This window comes from Zonotrichia albicollis, chromosome 4, assembly GCF_047830755.1.
Source record: "Zonotrichia albicollis isolate bZonAlb1 chromosome 4, bZonAlb1.hap1, whole genome shotgun sequence".
NCBI lineage: Eukaryota > Metazoa > Chordata > Aves > Passeriformes > Passerellidae > Zonotrichia > Zonotrichia albicollis.
This window is the reverse complement of record NC_133822.1, coordinates 997,482-1,017,828: the sequence shown is the minus strand read 5'-3', so window position 1 is coordinate 1,017,828 and position 20,347 is coordinate 997,482. Positions and strand designations below refer to the sequence as shown.

Sequence of the window (20,347 nt, the reverse complement as noted above, 5' to 3'; positions counted from 1 at the left end):
GATCCTTTTTGGGATTGGAGGGATTGTCCATGGTCTGACCTGGAATTCCAACCAAACTTTGGATCTTCTGTTGGGATTCCTTTTGTTGGGAGCTGTCTGTGGTCCTGATCTGGAATTTCCCAAAATTTGCTATCTTGTGTTGGGATTTAGGGATTTTCCATGGTCCTGACCTGGAATTCCAAGGGAATTTGGGATCTCTTCTGGGATTGGAGGGATTGTCCATGGCCTGCTCTGGAATTCCAACCAAGTTTGGGGATTTTTTGGGGGATTTTGGGATGGTCCATGATCTCACCTGGGTGTCCAACCTGATTTGGTGGTTTTGGGTTGGGAGAGGTTCTCCATGGTCTGCTCTGGAATTCCAAGGAAATTTGGGATCCTCTTTGGGATTGGAGGGATTGTCCATGGTCTGACCTGGAATTCCAAGGAAATTTGGGATCTCTTCTGGGATTGGAGGGATTGCCCATGGTCTGACCTGGAATTCCAACCAAACCTTGGATCTTCTGTTGGGATTCCTTTTGTTGGGAGCTGTCTGTGGTCCTGATCTGGAATTTCCCCAAAATTTGCTATCTTGTGTTGGGATTTGGGGATTTTCCACGGTCCTGACCTGGAATTCCAAGGAAATTTGGGATCTCTTCTGGGATTGGAGGGATTGCCCATGGTCTGCTCTGGAATTCCAACCAAGTTTGGGGATTTTTTGGGGGATTTTGGGATGGTCCATGATCTCACCTGGGTGTCCAACCTGATTTGGTGGTTTTGGGTTGGGAGAGGTTCTCCATGGTCTGCTCTGGAATTCCAAGGAAATTTGGGATCCTTTTTGGGATCAGAGGGATTGTCCATGGTCTGCTCTGGAATTCCAGCCAAACCTTGGATCTTCTGTTGGGATTCCTTTTGTTGGGAGCTGTCTGTGGTCCTGATCTGGAATTTCCCCCAAGTTTGGGATCTTGTGTTGGGATTTAGGGATTTTCCACGGTCCTGACCTGGAATTCCAAGGAAATTTGGGATCTTGGGTTGGGTTTTTTGGGATTGTCCATGTTCTGACCTGGCTGAGGAGTCCACACTTCCCTGGATGACATCCCAGGAGATAATTCCAGGGATTTAGCTGGAGACCATTCCCATGTTTCATTTCCATGTTTTTCTGTTTGCGCCTCTGCACATTTTCCATGGATTTTTTCTCTCTTTTCCGTGTTTTTTTTTCTCTCTTTTCCATGTTTATTTTTTTCTATTTTCCATGGTTTTTTCTCTTTTCCATTCCCATCCATGCTCCAGACCAGCAGCTCCGTGAAGTAGGTAACTATGGAATTTTTCCTTGGAATTTTTCTTTTCCCTTCCCAGCTTTATCCTCTTTCCCACATTTTTTCCTCGCTGTGGCTTCCAAGTGTGGGGAGTTTTCCAGGATTTTTGGAAAATCGGCTTTTCCCGGTTTTCCCTCCCCTCCTGCTGTTTATTCCGGATGGGATCGGGGGGCAGAGGGATTTTCCTCTCCCATTCCGGTTTTCCTGCACTTCCCAAAGTTTCCCTGTCCTTGTGTGTCCTGAAATTCCCAGAAAACCCAAACTGGGAAAATTCTGGAATGGGAGCTGTGGGTGAGGAACTGGTGGGGTGGGAATTGTGGGTTGGGAATTCTGAAGGAGGAATTCCACGGGAATTCCTGCTGCTCAGGGATTTGGGATGTTGGGACACAATTCCAGAGTGGCTTTGGAATTTCAGATGCCAGGAAGATCCATCCACTCCTGGTGATCCTGGAAATCTGATCCTGGATCCAGGGATGGGGCGATTGGGATGCATCCAATGGGGCGGAGCTGATCCCAAAAAATTCCATTGAACATCCCAAGGTTTCCGTGTCACTCCTCTGCTGCCATATCCATGGAAAACCCCATGGAAAACGCTCTTTTCCCACTGTTTGCCGCTGGATCCAGGTGGATTCCAATTCCCAGGAAAATCCCACCCAACTGGAGTTGGGATGAGCCAGATTTAAACCTGGGATTTGCTGTTCCCGTCAGGAAAAGGGAATTTTCCCTCCAATTTACACGGATTAAGCCCAGGAATGCCGTTGGAATTGAGAATTCCAGGTGCCACAGAATTCCTGAGGGACTGTGGGGTGGAAAAACAAGGAATGGCCTCAGGCTGGGCCAAGGAGGCTCAGTTTGGATATTTGGGAATTTTTCCATGGAAAGGGGGTGAGGCCTTGGCAGGGGCTGCCCAGGGAGGTTTGGAGTCACCATTCCTGGTAGAATTCCAAGGAATTCCTGGATGTTGAGGTGGGAATAAGGTGGGATTTGATAACCCAGGAGGGCCTTTCCAAGGTCAGGAATTCCAGGATTTCGGGGTTTAATCCTGGATTTTTCCAAGGGCTGGGAAGTGCCGTGTCATGCTCTGCTCCAGCTGCAGAGGCTGCTCAGAAATCCTGGAATTTCCATGGGAAAATGAGACCTCCAGGAGCAAAACTTCCACAGGTTTCTAAGGAAAAGGTGATGTCCGTCATCCTTTTCCCTGTTTTCCACCAGGATCCGCTTGGAGCTGCCAATTCCAAGTAGGATCCATAATTTTTTCCTGGCATTCAGATCAATCCACAGAAACCAGAACTATCCCAAATGATCCAGTGGGAATCTGGGGTTGGCATTCCCAGAGAAAAGCTTGGAGAAGGAATTTTTCCATCTTCTGGTGCATGATGATGAAAAATAAGGAAAAAAAAAATCCAGGAATATTCCCTGGGAAATGAGGTGTTTTCCATGAGTTTTGGGGAATGTGGATCCAGGTTTTCTGTGGTTTTAAAAGAAGTGGATCCAGGTTTTCCATGGTTTTTAGGGATGTGGATCCAGGTTTTCCATGAGTTTGAGGGGATCCAGGTTTTCCATGAGTTTGAGGGGATGTGGGTCCACGTTTTCCATGATTTTTAGGGAGGTGGATCCAGATTTTCCAGGATTTTTTGAGGGATGTGGATCAAGATTTTTCCATAGGTTTTTAGGGATGTGGATCCAGGTTTTCCATGAGTTTGGGGGAATGTGGATCCAGGTTTTCTGTGGTTTTAAAAGACGTGGATCCAGGTTTTCCATGAGTTTGGGGGAATGTGGGTCCATGTTTTCCATGGTTTTTAGGGAGGTGGATCCAGGTTTTCCAGGATTTTCAAGGGATGTGGATCTAGGTTTTCCCATGGTTTTGAGGAATGTGGATCCAGGTTTTCCATTGGTTTTTGGGATGGTTCTGCCCTTTGTGCCCACATTCCAAGCGGGATGGGCCCATCCCAATCCCTGCCGGATTCTCTGGGAATTCTGGCCAGGATCCAGCATTCCCAGGGCCTCCCATGGAGCTCCTCATCCTGCCAGGGGTGGGAATTCCGGGAATTCCTTCCCTAAGGATGCTGAGGACTCTGTCTCCCTGGCATTTTTTTCAGAATGGGGAATTCCCAAATCCCGCTGTTTTCCAGCTGGGAATTCCACCAGGGAGTGATCCCCAAAATATTTCTGAATCCCTGCTTACAGGGCTGATCCCAAATTTTTCCTGGAGTTTGGGCGGGAATTAAGAAAATCCCCTCAGGCTGGAATAGCGCACAAAACATTTCCCAGGCCGGATTATCCAAGGAATTTCCGCCTCTGGAATGGCACTAATCCCTCAAACACCTCCCGGCTTTTCAGGGGGAAGAGGATTCCTGCGGATTCCAAAGGGATTCCCTGAACTCCCGGGGCTCCTCCTCCTCCTCCTCTTCCCCGGGAAAGGCTCGGAGCAGCCTGGCAGCCAGGCCGGGTTTCCTTGGATCCCTGACTCCTTTCCCATCCATGTTTTCCGTGGGCACGGGTGTGAGACGGCTCCGGCTGCTCCTCGCTCTTCTCCGGAGCTCGGGAACGCTGAGCCAGGAAAGCTCTTGGAGAATCCTGGGAAACATCTGAGGAATAAACACCGGGAGAAGGAGCTGGAGCCAGGGCTGGGAAAAACTGGGAATGTTCTCCTGGAGAAGGGAAGGCTCCAGGGAGAGCTTCCAGCACATTCCAGAGGGCAGCCATGGGTGGCATCTTGGCAATGAGCAATTCCTGCCTGGGCTGGCATTGCCAGAGCAGCTGGGGCTGCCCCTGATCCCTGCAGTGCCCAAGGCCAGGCTGGAGCAGCCTGGGATGGTGGGCTTGGAATGGGATGGGCTTGAAGGGCCCTTCCCACCCAAACCATTCTGGCATTTGGGACACTCAGAATCCATCCCCAGGGGTTTTTATGGAAGTTGGGGATGGCAAAGGGAAGGGAGACCCTTCCTGGAGTGCTGAGATTGCCAGTGAAGCCCCCAGAGCCCAAAATCCCTTCCTGGAGAGGAGTCGGGGTGGGGATGGATCCAATGCCAGGCTGGGAGAGCTGGGAATGGAGGGAATTCCCTGGAGAGGGAGCCTGGGCTGGGATTTTGGGAAGGGATTCCCAGAGCAGCTGGGGCTGCCCCTGATCCCTGCAGTGCCCAAGGAAAGCTTGGAGCAGCCTGGGATGGTGGGAATTTCCCTGCCCTTGGAATTCAATGGGATTTTCACTCCATCCCCACCCAAACCATTCCAGGATCCCTTTCCCAAGGGCAGTCCCAGGAATTCCGCTGCTTTTCCCACATTTTGATCCTTTCCCGGCTTGGAGCAGAAATCGGAGGACGTTCTGTGCTCCTGGGGGGATCAGGGAGATGCTGGATTCGGAAGATTCCCAGGAAATTTCCAAGCATGGATATCCCTCAAATCCTACCCAGCAAAGGCCAGAGGGCAGAAAATCCTGGAATGGCCGGAGCTGGAAAGGATCCAAAGGGATCAAAGCCAGGAGGGATTGTGCTGGAATGTTCCTTTTCCTGCTATTCCCTCTTTTCCATAACCCAGGATTTCTCGCTGGGATTGGCTCTTCATTCCCACTTTTCCCTCCTGGACCCCTCAGCCAGATTTCCCTGGATTTGCCAGCCCAGATCCTGCAATTCCAGGATCCTGCTGCTCTCCCAGTGCTGGGAGATTGCAGGAAAAGGGAATTTCTCCCTGTTTTTCCTATGGAATGTGCTCTGTCTTTTTTTTTGTTTGTTTGTTTTCCCTCCTTTTGTTCCCTGGGATCCCATCATCATTCCCGGGTTATGGAAAAGAGGGAATAGCAGGAAAAGGAACATTCCAGCACAATCCCTCCTGGCTTTGATCCCTTTGGATCCTTTCCAGCTCCGGCCATTCCAGAATTTTCTGCCCTCTGGCCTTTGCTGGGTAGGATTTGAGGGATATCCGTGCTTGGGAATTTCCTGGGAATCTTCCGAATCCAGCATCTCCCTGATCCCCCCAGGATCCTCCCTGTATTCCCAAAATCCTGGAATTGGCTCCCTGAAGAATCTGGGATTTATGGGATTTGGGAACAATTTTCCCTATCCTGTGGGTGTTCCAGGAACTGGAATTCCCTGGATCCAAGGGGATCAGGATGGGATTAATCCCAGTTTTTGGGAATGGGGCCCTTGTCAATATTCCCAGTATTCCTGCCTTTTATATTTAAGGGCCATTCCAGGGCCACATTCCCTTGGGAATTCTGCTCCTGTGGCTCCCATCCTGCTGGAGCTACCAGGAATTCCTTGGGATAAAGGAAAAGTGCTGGGAATGCCAGACTGGGAATTTGGGAAAGATGAATTGTGCCAGGATTCATCCCAATTTTCCAGGCGGGATCAGCTCTGGGGAGGTTTGACTGGGAATTCTGGGGGGGCTGGGGAATCCTGGAATTCCAGCCCGTGGAAAACCCCGGTATTCCCACTGTGGGAATCTCTGTGTGTGTGGGATCCAGGTCCTCAGGAATAGGGAAGGAAAATGGGAATGAGGAAGGGAGAGGAAATCCTGGATCACGGGAAGGATCCAAAACCTTTGGATCAGCAAATCCCGTTCCCAAGCTCCTTCCTGTCCCGCAGTCCCAAAATTCTGCTGAGGCCGAAAATTCCTCAGGAACATTTTCCCGGCTCCATCCGTTCCCTCCCTTTCCCGTTCCCTTTGATTGCCGCTATTTTTTTCCAAGAATTGCTTGATTAGAGCCGGAAGGACGGAATAATGATGGGAATCAAAGCCGGATCCGTTCCCAAATCAGCTCCGCAGCTGGAGCCGGCAGGGCGGGAACGGCTCCAGGGATGATTCCCAGTGCTGATTCCCATATCCATTGGATCCATCCGGAGCCATTCCCGGTGCTGATTCCCAGATCCATTGGATCCATCCGGAGCCATTCCCGGTGCTGATTCCCAGATCCATTGGATCCATCCGGAGCCATTCCCAGTGCTGGTTCCTGGATCCATCCATAGCAGGAACAGCTCCCGGTGCTGATTCCCAGTGCTGATTCCTGGATTCGTTGGATCCATCTGGGACCATTCCCAGTGTTGATTCCCCAATCCATCCAGAGCCATTCCAGCTTTCAGTGCTGATTCCCAGTTGTGATTCCTGAATCCATTGGATTCATCCGGATCAATTCCCAGTGCTGATTCCCGGATCCATCAGATCCATCTGGGGCCATTCCCAGGGCTGATTCCCAGATCCATTCGACCCATCCAGATCCATTCCTGGTGCGATTTCCTGATCCATCCAGGACCATTCCAATCAGCTCTCAGTGCTGATTCCCAGTTCTGATTTCCGGATCCATTGAATCCATCCAGAGCCATTCCCAGGGCTGATTCCCAGATCCATTGGATCCATCCAGATCCATTCCCAGGGCTGATTCCCAGATCCATTGGATCCCTCCAGAGCCATTCCCAGGGCTGATTCCCAGATCCATCCATAGCAGGAACAGCTCCCGGTGCTGATTCTCGGATCCATCCGGAGCTGTTCTGGCTCCCGGTGCTGATTCCCAGTGCTGTTTCCCAGATCCATTGGATCCATGTGGGACCATTCCCGGTGTGGATTCCCCAATCCATTCAGGGACATTCCAGCTCTCAGTGCTGATTCCCAGCTCTGATTCCGGGATCCATTGGATCCATCCAGGGCCATTCCCAGGGCTGGTTCCCAGATCCATCCAGATCCAATTCTGGGGATGATTCCTGGATCCATCCGATCCATCTGGGGGCGTTCCCAGTGCTGATTCCCAGATCCATCCAGGGCCATTCCAGCTCCTGCTGCTGACTCCTGGATCCATCCGGATCCATTCCTGGGAGTGATTCCTGGATCCCTTAGATCCATCCGGAGCCATTCCAGTGGCTGATTCCCAAATCCATACGGATCCATCCAGATCCGTTCCCGGTGCTGATTCCCAGATCCATTGGATCCATTTCCAAGTCCCATTCCATACACGGAACACGGATTCCCTGCGGAAATCCCTGCTGGAATTCCAGGCTGGTCCAGGCCCTGTGGGATGGGGATGGGGATGGGGAGTGTTGGAAGAGAGGAGCAGAAATTGGGAATGGCTGTGGGAGGGAAGGGGAATCCAGGGAATGAAGGATGGGAAAAGAGGGAAGGGTCTGGAGGGGAGATTGCGGTTGGATTTTGGGAATATTTTTCCATGGAAAAGGGGGTCAGGGCTTGGAAGGGGCTGCCCAGGGATGTTTGGCGTGAAGCCCCAAATCCCAAAATTCCTTCCTGGGAGGCCAGAATTCCCAAGGGCTCCAAAGCAGGAATTTTGCAGGGGCAGCTGTTGGGAGCAGAGCAGTGGGAATTGAGCAAAATCCGGGATTTGGGATCATTCCAAGGCTTGAGAGCACCGGAACCTTTGGAGAGCTGGAGAATTTGCATCCCAAAAAAAAACCCCTGGAGGAGCCTGAAAGGATTTTGCTGTTTGGCTTTTCCTTGGATTTGTTTTTCCTTGGATGCCTGCAGGCAGAATTTAATTCCTGGATCCTTCTGGGAATTCTTTGGGATGGATGGAGCAGGGCTGGATTTCCGGATGCCTGAAGAAATGTAGGATTAGCTCTGATGGATCCGCAGGAATTTGAGCTGGGATAAAGCTGGGAAGTGTCGGGAGAAATGCAGGAATGGGACAGCAAATCCCTCAGGAATTCCTGGAGGTTTTTTCCTTTTATGGAATCCTGGGATGGTTTGGTGGGAAGAGACCTTAAATCCCGGGAAAAGAGGGAGCAGCCTCAGCCTGGGCCAGGGCAGGGCCAGGTTGGATTTTTGGGAATTTTTTCCATGGAAAAGGGGTCAGGCCTTGGCAGGGGCTGCCCAGGGAGGTTTGGAGTTGCCATCCCTGGAGGTGTCCAAGGAATTCCTGGAATTCCACTCAGGGCTGGGATCGGGCCCAGTTTGGACTCAGGGATCCAGGAGGGCTTTTCCAGCCTCTGGAATTCTGGGATCTGGACATTCCAAAGAGAATTCACACCTGGGGGACACCAGGAAGGTGCTGCTGGGATTTGGGGATCCGGAGCGGCACAATTTGGGAATTTGGACATTCCGAGTGGGAAAATTCAGGAATTCAGGCCCCCAGACTGGGAAAATTTGGAATTAAGGCATCTAAAGTGGGACAATTTGGGAATTTGGGCGTCCAGAGTGTGTAAAATCAGGAATTGGGTATCCAGAGTGGGAAAATTTGGGATTTGGTCACGAATGGGACAGTTTGGGAATTTGGGGATCCAGAGTGGGAAAAGTTGAGAATGGGGCATCCAGAGTGAGAAAAACCAGGAATTTGGAAATGTGTGCATCCAGGTGGGAAAATCTGGGAATACAGAGTGGGAAAACCATGGGAATTTTGGCATCCAGAGTGAGAAAACCCAGCAATTCCAGATGTTCCAAAGGAACTAAACCAACGGAAAACTCCACATTCCTCAGCCTCCCTCCGGCTTTGCCTCCCGGATTCCCACGGTGCCTCCTCCTTCCCAAGCCCCGTTTTCCCGGGATTCCGCCCTGACTCCCAATCCCTGTTTTCCGCAGTGCTGAGCATCGGCGAGGGCGGATTCTGGGAAGGCTCCGTGAAGGGCAGGAGCGGCTGGTTCCCGGCGGAATGCGTGGAGGAGGTGCAGATGCGCCAGTACGACTCCAGGCAAGGTCGGTATCCCGGAATTCCGGGCGGAATTCCCGGCAGAATTCCCCACGGAATCACCGGAACGCTCCTTTGGTGGGGTGGGGATTGCGGGAATTGTATCCCAAGGGATCTGTTCTGGTCATGGATTCACCATCAGGGAATGGGGAGTTTGGGATGGTGGAGGGGTGGGAGCAGAGGGAAAACTGGGAAAATTGGGATTGGTCAATTGGAGAAGGTTGATGATATCCTGGAATTCCGGATGCAGTTCCAAATGGAATTACCGGAGTGTTCCTTTGGTGGGGGGAGGAGTGGAGGGAATTGTGGGATTTGTATCCCAAGGGATTGATTCCAATCATGGATTCACCATCAGGGAATGGGGAGTTTGGGATGATGGAGGGGTGGGAGCAGAGGGAAAACTGGGAAAATTGGGATTGGTCAGTTGGAGAAGGTTGATGATATCCTGGAATTCCGGATGCAGTTCCAAATGGAATTACCGGAGTGTTCCTTTGGTGGGGGAGGAGTGGAGGGAATTGTGGGATTTGTATCCCAAGGGATTCATTCCAACCATGGATTCACCATCAGGGAATGAAGAGTTTGGGATGGTGGAGGGGTGGGAGCAGAGGGAAAACTGGGAAAATTGGGATTGGTCAGTTGGAGAAGGGCAGTATCCTGGAATTCCGGATGCAGTTCCAAATGGAATTACCGGAGTGTTCCTTTGGTGGGAGGGGGGTGGGGGTGGAGGGAATTGAGGAATTGTGGAATTGTGGGATTTTTATCCCAAGGGATTGATTCCAATCATGGATTCCTCATCAGGGAATGGGGAGTTTGGGATGGTGGAGAGATGGGAGCAGAGGGAAAACTGGGAAAATTGGGATTGGTCAGTTGGAGAAGGTTGATATCCTGGAATTCCGGATGCAGTTCCAAATGGAATTACCGGAGTGTTCCTTTGGTGGGGGAGGAGTGGAGGGAATTGTGGGATTTGTATCCCAAGGGATTCATTCCAATCATGGATTCACCATCAGGGAATGGAGAGTTTGGGATGGTGGAGGGGTGGGAGCAGAGGGAAAACTGGGAAAACTGGGATTGGTCAGTTGGAGAAGGGCAGTATCCTGGAATTCCAGCTGGAATTCCCAGTGGAATCCCTGGAGTGCTCATTCAGTGGGGCGGGGATTGAGGGAACTGCGGGAATTGTATCCCAAGGGGTCAATTCCAATCATGGATCCATCATCGGGAAATGGAGAGTTTGGGATGATGGAAGGGCGGGAGCAGAGGGAAAACTGGGAAAACTGGGATTGGTCAGCCTGGAAAAGAGGAAAAATCCAGGATGAACCAACTGTGGCAGCCAAGGCCTGAAGGAGACATGGGAAAGACAAAAAGTGGGAATGTTTGAAATATTGGGAATATTCCCAAGGAATAGAGGGACAGGAGACTGGGAATGGTTCCAGCTCCAGGGAATTGTGGGAGTTGTATCCCAAGGGATGAGTTCCAGTCGTGGATTCATCATCAGGATCTTCTGCAGGGAATGGAGAGTTTGGGATTGGTCGGGATGGGAGCAGAGGAAAAGCTGGGAAAATTGGGATTGGTCAGTTGGAGAAGATCAATATCCCAGAATTCCATCTGGAATTCCCGACAGAATCACCGGAGTGCCCCTTCATTCATCCCACAATTCCCTCATCCCCCCACTGGGGTGGGGATTGAGGGAATTGTGGGAATTGCATCCCAAGGGGTCAATTCCAGTCATGGATCCGTCATCGGGATCTTCTGTGGGAATGGAGGATTTGGGATGATGGAGGGGTGGGAGCAGAGGAAAAAACTGGGAAAACTGGGATTGTCCCAACTGGAAAAGAGGAAGATCCAGGATGATCCACAGAAGTGGCTGGAATTGCTCCGACTCTGATGGGAATTCTGGAATTCCAAAGGAATTCCTGTTCCGCTGAGGAGGAGTTTTCCATGCCTGGAAAAAAGGAGGATTCAGGGGGGGTTTTATCCCTTTTCCCAACTTCCTGCCAGGATCTGAGGTGGGATTGGGATCTGCTCCCAGGGAAAAAGGGATAGGAAAAGAGGGAATGGCCTCAGGCTGGGCCAGGCGAGGTTGGGATTGGATTTTTGGGAATTTCCCCATGGAAAGGCATCAGGCCTTGGCTGGGGCTGCCTGGAGAACTTTGGAATCCCCATCCCTGGAGGTGTCCAGTGAATTCCTGGAATTCCACTCTGGCCTGGGATCGGGCCCAGTTCAGACTCAGTGCCCTTGGAATTCTTTCCCAACCTCTGGAATTCTGGGATTCCACAATTCCCTGCCTGGGTCCAAAACAAACGAAGGAAAAATCCCGTTCCCCAAGAATTCAAGGGTCAGGAATCTTCCCTTTCAATGGAATTCATCAAATTCCAAACTCTCCGTGGAACCAGAATTCCAGACGGAAGGAAAAGGGATCTTCCCACATTTCAGAGGGCGTTATTTTCCCTCCTTGTTTGCAACCCAGGGCTGATTCCCAGGGAAAAAAGAGGATGAGGCATTCCTGGTTGGTTTTCCAGCTTTTTCCCAGCATTCCCTGTTCCCAGATTCCTGCTGGAAAAGCATCCCATAGAATTCCATCCCATCCATATCCCATGGATCCCATCCTGTCCCTTCTCCAATAAATGAGTCCTTCCCAATGATTTTCCAGCTGTCCATTATCCCAGAAAAAGCAGGATGGTCCTTTTCCACGGATTTATCAGGATGCTGAAATCCGGGCTTTTCCCAAATTTCTGCACCTTCCCTTGGCGGATCCAAGCACATCCCAGATTTATCCCAGACCTGAATTGCCAAGGATTTTGGTCATGGATTCGAGGAACGTTTAGGTTGGGAAGGGCTTTAAAGCCCATCCTGACCCCATTCCCTGTGGAAATCTTCCTCTATCCCAGATTCCATCCCATCCTATGGATCCCAAGCCATCTCATCCCATGGATCCCATAAATCCCATGGATCCCGTAAATCCCATGCGTGCCATGGATCTCATCCCATGGATCCCCTGGATCCCATCCCATAGATCTCATGGATCTCGTGCCATGGATCCCAATAAATCCCATCCCATGGCTCCCATGGATCCCATCCCATGGATCCCATCCCATCCCCTAGATCCCTTCCCATAGATCTCACTGATCTCATCCCATGGATCCCATAAATCCCATCCCATCCCATGGATCCCATCCCATGGATCCCATCCCATGGATCCCATAGATCCCATTCCCTGGATCCCATCCCATGGATCCTGTCCCATGGATCCCATGGATCCCATCCCATAGATCCCATCCCATGGATCCCATAGATCCCATCCCATGGATCCCATCCCATCCCATGGATCTCATCCCATGCCCTAGATCCCATTCCCTGGACCCCATTCCCTGGATCCTGTCCCATGGATCCCATAGATCCCATCCCATGGATCCCATAGATCCCATCCCATGGATCTCATCCCATCCTGTGGATCCCATAAATCCCATGGATCCCATAAATCCCATGCATCCCATGGATCTCATCCCATGGATCCCCTGGATCCCATCCATAGATCTCATGGATCTCATCCCATGGATCCCATAAATCCCATCCCATCCCATGGATCCCATCCCATGCCCTAGATCCCATTCCCTGGATCCCATCTCCTAGATCCCATCCCATGGATCCCATCCCATCCCATGGATCCCATCCCATAAATCCCATCCCATCCCATGGATCCCATCCCATCCCATGGATCCCATCCCATAAATCCCATCCCATCCCATGGATCCCATCCCATCCCATAGATCCCATCCCATAAATCCCATCCCATCCCATAGATCCCATCCCATGGATCCCATCCCATCCCATGGCTCTCATCCCATGGCCTAGATCCCATTCCCTGGACCCCATTCCCTGGATCCTGTCCCATGGATCCCATAGATTCCATCCTATCCCATGGATCTCATCCCACAGATCTCACCCCATTCCCTGGATCCCATCCCGGTCTCCTCGGGCTCATTCCCGTTGATTTCAGCCGCTCCGTGTCCCTGCGGATCCCGGCTGCTCCCGGCTCCATCCATCAGCTCCGGAGGCTCCGTGACGGCTCCATTAAAAGCGCTGCTATTTTTGGGAGCCGGGAAGGGAACGGAGCCGCTGGGCCGTGGACAGCCCATCAATCCCGGCTTTTCCTCGGGAATGGGATCCAGGAGGGGCTGGGGATCAGGGACAATGTCCGGAGGGGTGAGGAGCAGAGGGGATGAGGGGGATTGGGAATTCCAAAGGGCTGGGATGGCAGGAGAAGGGGGCAGGAGGAGGGAATTCCTGAATTCCCGGTGGAATGGGAAGTGCTGGGAAATACCAGGGCTGGATGGGCCAGCTCGTGGAGCTGTTGGGATCTGCTGGGAATTTGGGATCTGCTGGGAATTTGGGATCTGCTGGGACTTCAGGATCTGCTGGGAATTTCTTTCTTCCCTCCCTCCTTTCCCTTTTCCCTCCCCTTTCCCAGATTTCCTTTCCTTTCCTTTCCTTTCCTTTCCTTTCCTTTCCTTTCCTTTCCTTTCCTTTCCTTTCCTTTCTTTCCTTTCCTTCCTTTCCTTTCCTTTCCTTTCCTTTCCTTTCCTTTCCTTTCCTTTCCTTTCCTTTCCTTTCCTTTCCTTTCCTTTCCTTTCCTTTCCTTTCCTTTCCTTTCCTTTCCTTTCCTTTCCTTTCCTTTCCTTTCCTTTCCTTTCCTTTCCTTTCCTTCCTTGAAATTTCCTTTCCTTGAAATTTCCTTTCTTGAAATTTCCTTTCCTTGAAATTTCCTTTCTTGAAATTTCCTTTCCTTGAAATTTCCTTTCCTTTCCTTCCTTCCTTGAAATTTCCTTTCCTTTCCTTGAAATTTCCTTTCCTTGAAATTTCCTTTCCTTTCCTTTCTTGAAATTTCCTTTCCTTTCCTTTCCTTGAAATTTCCTTTCCTTTCCTTGAAATTTCCTTTCCTTTCCTTGAAATTTCCTTTCCTTGAAATTTCCTTGAAATTTCCTTGAAATTTCCTTGAAATTTCCTTTCCTTTCCTTTCTTGAAATTTCCTTTCCTTTCCTTTCCTTTCCTTGAAATTTCCTTTCTTTCCTTTCCTTGAAATTTCCTTTCCTTGAAATTTCTTTCCTTGAATTTCCTTTCCTTTCCTTTCCTTGAAATTTCCTTTCCTTTCCTTGAAATTTCCTTTCCTTTCCTTGAAATTTCCTTTCCTTGAAATTTCTTTCCTTTCCTTGAAATTTCCTTTCCTTTCCTTTCCTTGAAATTTCCTTTCCTTTCCTTCCTTGAAATTTCCTTTCCTTGAAATTTCCTTGAAATTTCCTTGAAATTTCCTTTCCTTGAAATTTCCTTGAAATTTCCTTGAAATTTCCTTGAAATTTCCTTGAAATTTCCTTGAAATTTCCTTTCCTTTCCTTTCCTTGAAATTTCCTTTCCTTTCCTTTCCTTGAAATTTCCTTTCCTTGAAATTTCCTTTCCTTTCCTTGAAATTTCCTTTCCTTTCCTTTCCTTGAAATTTCCTTTCCTTGAAATTTCCTTTCTTGAAATTTCCTTTCCTTTTCCCATCCCTTATTCCCATCGGGAATCATTCTGGATCGGCTCCACAGCTGCTCCCTGCTGCCGTCTCCTGGTGCCGAGCGGGATCTTCCCAAGTTTTTCCTTTTCCTTGAATTTCCCTCTGGAATCAGAAACTCCTCAGACCTGTGAGGATTTTCCCATCCTGATCCAAGCAGAGAATTCCCTGAATCAGGAGCCCCCTGGAGCAGTGAGGATTTCCCAGGCTAATCCTGGGAAAGGGCTGGAAAACTCCAGAGGGATCATTCCATTTCTTCCCATCCATTCCGAGGTGGGAAAAGCACGGAAGCAGGGTGGGAATGTGGCTGCTCCCATGGGATTGTCTCCCTCATTCCCAGTTTTTCTCCTGATTTCCGGCATTCCCAGAGATCCAGAGACCTCTGGGAGAGCAGGAGGATCCCCGGAACATTCCCAGCTTTTCCATGGGAGCCGCTCCCTCAGCAGCAGTGCCAGGATCTCCCTCATTCCCAGTTTTCCTCAGAATTCCGACATTCCCAGAGATCCAGAGACCTCCAGGACAGCACGGAATTCCCAGGAGCATTCCCAGCTTTTCCCATCCATTTCCAACACTGGAAAAGGAAGGAAGAGGGGCAGGAATGTGGGATTTGGGTTTTCCATAGGGTTGAGTCTCCTCTGTCATTCCAGCCGGGAATTTTGCTGGAATTTCCTCCTGGATGATTTCCAGGAGCGGCTCCACCATTCCCAGAAATTCCTCGGCCACACACATGGGCCTGTCACCCCCATGGATTCTCCTCATCCATGGAGCAATTCCCGCCTGGAATGGAATTCCCGGGCTTTGTGGATCCCTTGGGAAGGCGGGGAAAAGCCGGGAATAATTTGGGATGTGGATTTTTTCCCACAGAAACCAGGGAAGACCGGACCAAGCGGCTTTTCCGGCACTACACCGTCGGGTCCTACGACAACTTCACCTCCCACAGGTAAGGAGCCAATCCCAGGAATCCCGGGAATCCTGGGAATCCTGGGAATTCCCGTTTCCATGGAAAAACCCGCCCTTTTCCTCAGGGAGGTTCGGAATTCCATGGGAAGGGGATTTTTCCGTGAGTTTTGGGTGGTGGGAGGAATTCCAGGTGGGGGAAGTTCCTGGGCGGGATGCAAGGTTTTGGGGAATCCTGGGAATGTGGCTGCATTCCTGGCTGATATTCCAATGGATGATCCAACATTCTGGAGAAGTTTGGGAATGTTTCCCATTTCTGGCTCATGTCTCAGGGAAGGATCCAAGGTTCTGGAGAAGTTTGGGAATGTGCTCCCATTCCAGGCTCGTGTTCCGATGGAGAATCCAAAGTTCTGGAGAATTCTGGAATGTTTCCCATTCCTGCCTCCTGTCCCAGTGAAGGATCAACATTCCAGAGAAGTTTGGGAATGTTTCCCATTCCCAGCTCATTTTCCCAATGGATGATCCAAGGTTCTGGAGAAGTTGGGAATGTGCTCCCATTCCTGCCTCATTTCCAGGGAAAATCCAACATCCTGGAAAAGTCTGGGAATGTTGTGCCATTCCAGGCTCCCGTCCCATTGGAGAATCCAAACTCTGGGAATGTTTCGATTCCTGGCTCATGTCCCAGTGGAGGATCCAAAGTTCCAGAAGAATTTGGGAATGTTTCACATTCCAGGGAGAAATTTCCAATCCTGGAAAATTCTAGGAATGTTTCCCATTCCTGGCTCATCCCAGTGGATGATCCAAAGTTCTGGAGAAGTTTGGGAATGTGAAACATTCCCAGCTCGTGTCCCATGGGAGGATCCAAGAATCCAGAAATGTTTGGGAATGTGCTCCCATTCCCAGCTCATTCCCCAGAGGAAAATCCAACATCCTGGAAAAGTCTGGGAACGTTTCCCATTCCTGACTTATTTCTCAGTGACAGATCCAAAGTTCTGGAGAAGCCTGGGAATGTTTCCCATTCTTGTCTCCAATCCCAGTGAGAATCCAAGGTTCTGGAAAAGTTTGGGAACGTGAGCGCATTCCCAGGCGGGACAGCAGGGGGACATTCCTGGACTCCGGCTTTTCCTGTGGATTGGGATCGGGAATGGGAAGGGTTGGATTCAGGGATATCCCAGAGCTCTGGAATTCCCAGAGGGAAGTTTTTCCTTTTTCCAGGGAAGTTTCTGAATTCCCAAACCCATCAGAGCCAGAGGAGGGGTCTCTCCTTGGAAGCCATGGAATTGTGCGGATCCATGGAATTCTGAGAATCTTGGAGCTCATCCACAACATTTTCCCACTTTTCTTGAGCTTCTTATTACAAATTTTGCTTACTGGAGCATTCCCGACTCTGAGGGATTTGTGGAATTTGAGTGGATCCTTAAAATTCCTGGGATTTGCTGCTCTGAGGACATTCCTGTGGGAAAAATTGGGAAAGAGGGAAAACCAAGGGAAAAATGAAGGGAGACTCCTAAAAATCTCAGCTGGGATCACGGGAAGAGTGGGGAAAACGTGAGAATTCATGGATGAGGTGAAATTCCATTGGTTCAGAGGAAAAAACCAGGATTGAATCCATGGGAATCGCAGGAAAAGAGATTTCCTTTGGGAAGCACATCCTGGGGAAACAGCAGGAGGAGCTCTTGGCCAGGAGTTGGAATTCCTGGGAATTTTCACTGGGAAAAGATTCCTGGGAATTCCAATGGAGGAGTGAGGCAGGAAGGGGAATTCAAGGAGCCGGATCCAGCATGGAAAAAAACTTGAAAAAACCCCAAAATTCCACAAATTCCTTGGAGCTGGGAATGCTCAGAGGAGCAAAATTTGGGATAAGGAGATCGAAAAAGCAGGAAAATGTTGTGGATGAGCTCCAAGATTCCCAGAATTCCATGGATCCATTGGCCCAAGGGAAATTTGAGAGGAATTTAAGGAGCGGGATCCAGAAAAAAACTTGGGAAGAGCCCAGAGTGGGATTGGATCCACAGGGAGGGCTTGGGTTGGTCCCGCTCCAGGAAATCCTTTGGGAATTGTTTGAATTCCAGGAAGAAGCTCCCAAAGAAAATTTGGGGAGTTTGGGGAATTATTGGGAAAGGGAAAATCCCAAAATTCTGGATTACGGATTCTGTGGGACCATGGAATGGTTGGGAACGATGGAATCATGGGATGATGGAATGCTTTGGAATCATGGGACATCCCCAGGAATTTCGGGATAAACCTGGATTGAAGATGGAAAAACTCTCCCAGGATGGGATTTCCAGCATTCCCAGATTTCCGTTGGAATCAGGAATCCCTGCAAGGAGGAGCAGGGGCCGCTCAGAGCCAGGATGTGCTGAATGCTCCCAAAATTCTGGTCTTTCCCAAAATCTGGGAATGGGAAAAATGGGACAGAAAAATTTCCCTGGAGGAGACGAATCTGAGCTCGGCTTTATCCGGAAGAGAAATCCCAATGGGAATTGCCTTCGGAATTAAAGGCAGGGATTAAAGAGGCTCCGAATTAATTTGGGTATTAAAGCCGGGAGCAGCTGGGAAGGGGAAAAATTGGGAGCAGGAGCCAATCCCGGATTTGTGTCGGGGATTAGGGAGAGGGATTTCAGCGGAAAACAGGGAGAACATGGAAAACGTGGAAAACCCGGAGGGGCAAAAGAGAATTTCTCTGGTCCTGGAATGCCAAGGCTGTAAAAATGTGTGGAGGCAGAAAATTATGGAATTAGGGCAGTTGGAATGATGGGATCACGGAATAACGGGGGTTGGAATTAGGGGATTATGGAATAATTTTCCTGGAGCTGGGAAATCTGGGAATTCCTTCCCATATTTCCAAGAATGGAAATTCTACAGGCAAAGGAAGCTGAGCTTCCATTGGGAAAAGTTTTCCTTGGATTTCCCTGTAATTCCTGAGATTTCCTTGGTGTTGCTTGCTCTTCTCCCATCCCTCTGGAAAATCTGGGAATTCCTTCTCATGTTTCCAAAGCTGGAATTCCGCCATCCAAAGGGGCTGAGTTTCCATTGGAATTCCACCTGGAATGGGATCGGGGCCTGGAATGGGATCTGGAATTCTCCTGTCCCTGTGGAACACCGGGAATTAAAGATGGGCTTTGGATCAGGCAAAACTATGGGAATCCCATGGAAAAGACTTGGAAAAGGAATTCCTGGAGAAGCCACGACAATCCCACCCTTTAGTGCCCAAGGCTGAGCAGAAAACCAGGAATTGGATCGGGAATGGGATTGGGAATGGGCCTGGAATAGGATTGGGAATGGGATCTGAAATGGGATCGGGAACTGGATTGGGAATAGGAGCTGGAATGGGAGCTGGAATTTTCCCTGTCCCTGTGGAACGCTGGGAGTTAAAGGTCAGGTTTGGATCAGGAAAAATTATGGAAAAAGATTGGGAAAAGGGTTGGAAAAGGAATTCCTGGAGAGGCCACCACCATCCCACGGTTTGGAGCAGAAAACCTGGAATGGGCCTGGAATGAGACCTGGAATGAGACCTGGAATAGGAGCTGGAATGGGATCAAGAATAGGACCCAGAATGGGAGCTGGAATGGGATTGGGAATGGGACTGGTGATGGGAGCTGGAATTTTCCCTGTGGAATGCTGGGAGTTAAAGGTGGGCATTGGATCAAGGAGAACTATGGGAAAAAAAAATGGAAAAAGATTGGAAAAGGAATTCCTGGAGAGGCCACCCCCCTCCTATCCTTTGGTGCCTGAGGCCGAGTGGAAAAACTGGAATAGAAGCTGGAATCCCAGGAATGGGACTTGGAATGGGAACTGGAATTTTCCCTGTCCCTGTGGAACGCTGGGAGTTAAAGGTCAGGTTTGCATCAGGAAAAATTATGGAAAAAGATTGGGAAAAGGGTTGGAAAAGGAATTCCTGGAGAGGCCACCACCATCCCACCCTTTGGTGCCTGAGGCCGTGCGGAAAACCCGGAATGGGAGCTGGAATCCTGGGAATTCTCCGTCCCTACGGAACGGAACGCCGGGAGTTAAAGGTGGGCGTTGGTCTCAGCGCCACCCCCGGCAAAATTCCAGCTCCTTTTAGAACCCCATGGAATCTGCGGGAATCAATGGAGCCGTGATTCATCCCGGCTCCCACGCTTCCCGAGGCTCCGGTGACGGCTCCGGGCTCGGATCCCACACCTGGATCCCGCCCACATTCCCGGTGACGCCGATCCCGCTGAGGTAACGCTCCGCCCACATTCCCAAAGTTTGGGGAGCAGCCGGAAAAGCCGCCCAGGAGACACCTGGAAGAATTCCAGGCCGGTTGGAAAAAAAAAGCCTGGGGCAACCTGGGATAGCGGGAATTGTCCCTGCCCATGGAATGCTCCTGAATCCCTTTTCCGACCCAGATCCTGGGATTCTAAAAGGAAATGGGGGAAATCGGGAAGTAAAATCAGTTTTCATGGATCCTCTTGGTTATTCCCATGGGGAAATCATTGGAAGGTGCCCCAGCTTCCCAGGAAAATGCGGGAATGTCGGAGTGGTTGGAGAGGGATTCCACTCCTCTGGGAATTTTTGGATTCCTCAAGGAAAACTGGAGTTCGGCTGAAATCCATGGAATTCCTGAGGTGGGAAAAGCCCTCTGAGGTCACTGAGACCAAGCTGGGCCTGATCCCAACCCAGAGTTGGAATTCCAGGAATTCCCTGGATACCTCCAGGGCTGGGATTGCACTGCTGAGACGGAAATTCCATGGGAGAATCCTGGAATGGGTTGGGTGGGAATGGAGCTGAAATCCCACCCAATTCCAACCCTTGGAATTCCATCCCAGCCCCTCCCCACCCTCCCGGCCAGGAATTCCTTCCCAAATCCCATCTAGCCCTGCTCTATTTCCCATGGAATTGGAAAAGCAGCTCCACGGAGCCTCTCCAGTGTCCTCGGGCCAGAATTCCCAGTTTTCCATGGAATTGAGACTTTTCCAACCTGTTTTGTCCAAGGAATGGGATCATGGGTTCCCCTGGATCCCTGGAAG

The 20,347-nt window shown here is 50.2% G+C and overlaps 1 protein-coding gene and 1 pseudogene across 1 annotated transcript in view; both read left to right on the top strand.

Annotated features, from left to right (window-relative positions):
- Positions 1-5,768, top strand: part of LOC141728882 (SH3 and multiple ankyrin repeat domains protein 2-like) — an 11,612-nt pseudogene extending 5,844 nt beyond the window's left edge.
- A 3,039-nt stretch (positions 5,769-8,807) lies between these two features.
- Positions 8,808-20,347, top strand: part of LOC141728985 (SH3 and multiple ankyrin repeat domains protein 3-like) — a gene marked incomplete at its 5' end in the record, with an annotated part of 77,119 nt that continues 65,579 nt past the window's right edge. The window contains 2 exon segments of the mRNA XM_074540308.1: positions 8,808-8,921; positions 15,321-15,396. Of these exon segments, the coding sequence (XP_074396409.1) occupies positions 8,897-8,921; positions 15,321-15,396 (101 nt within the window).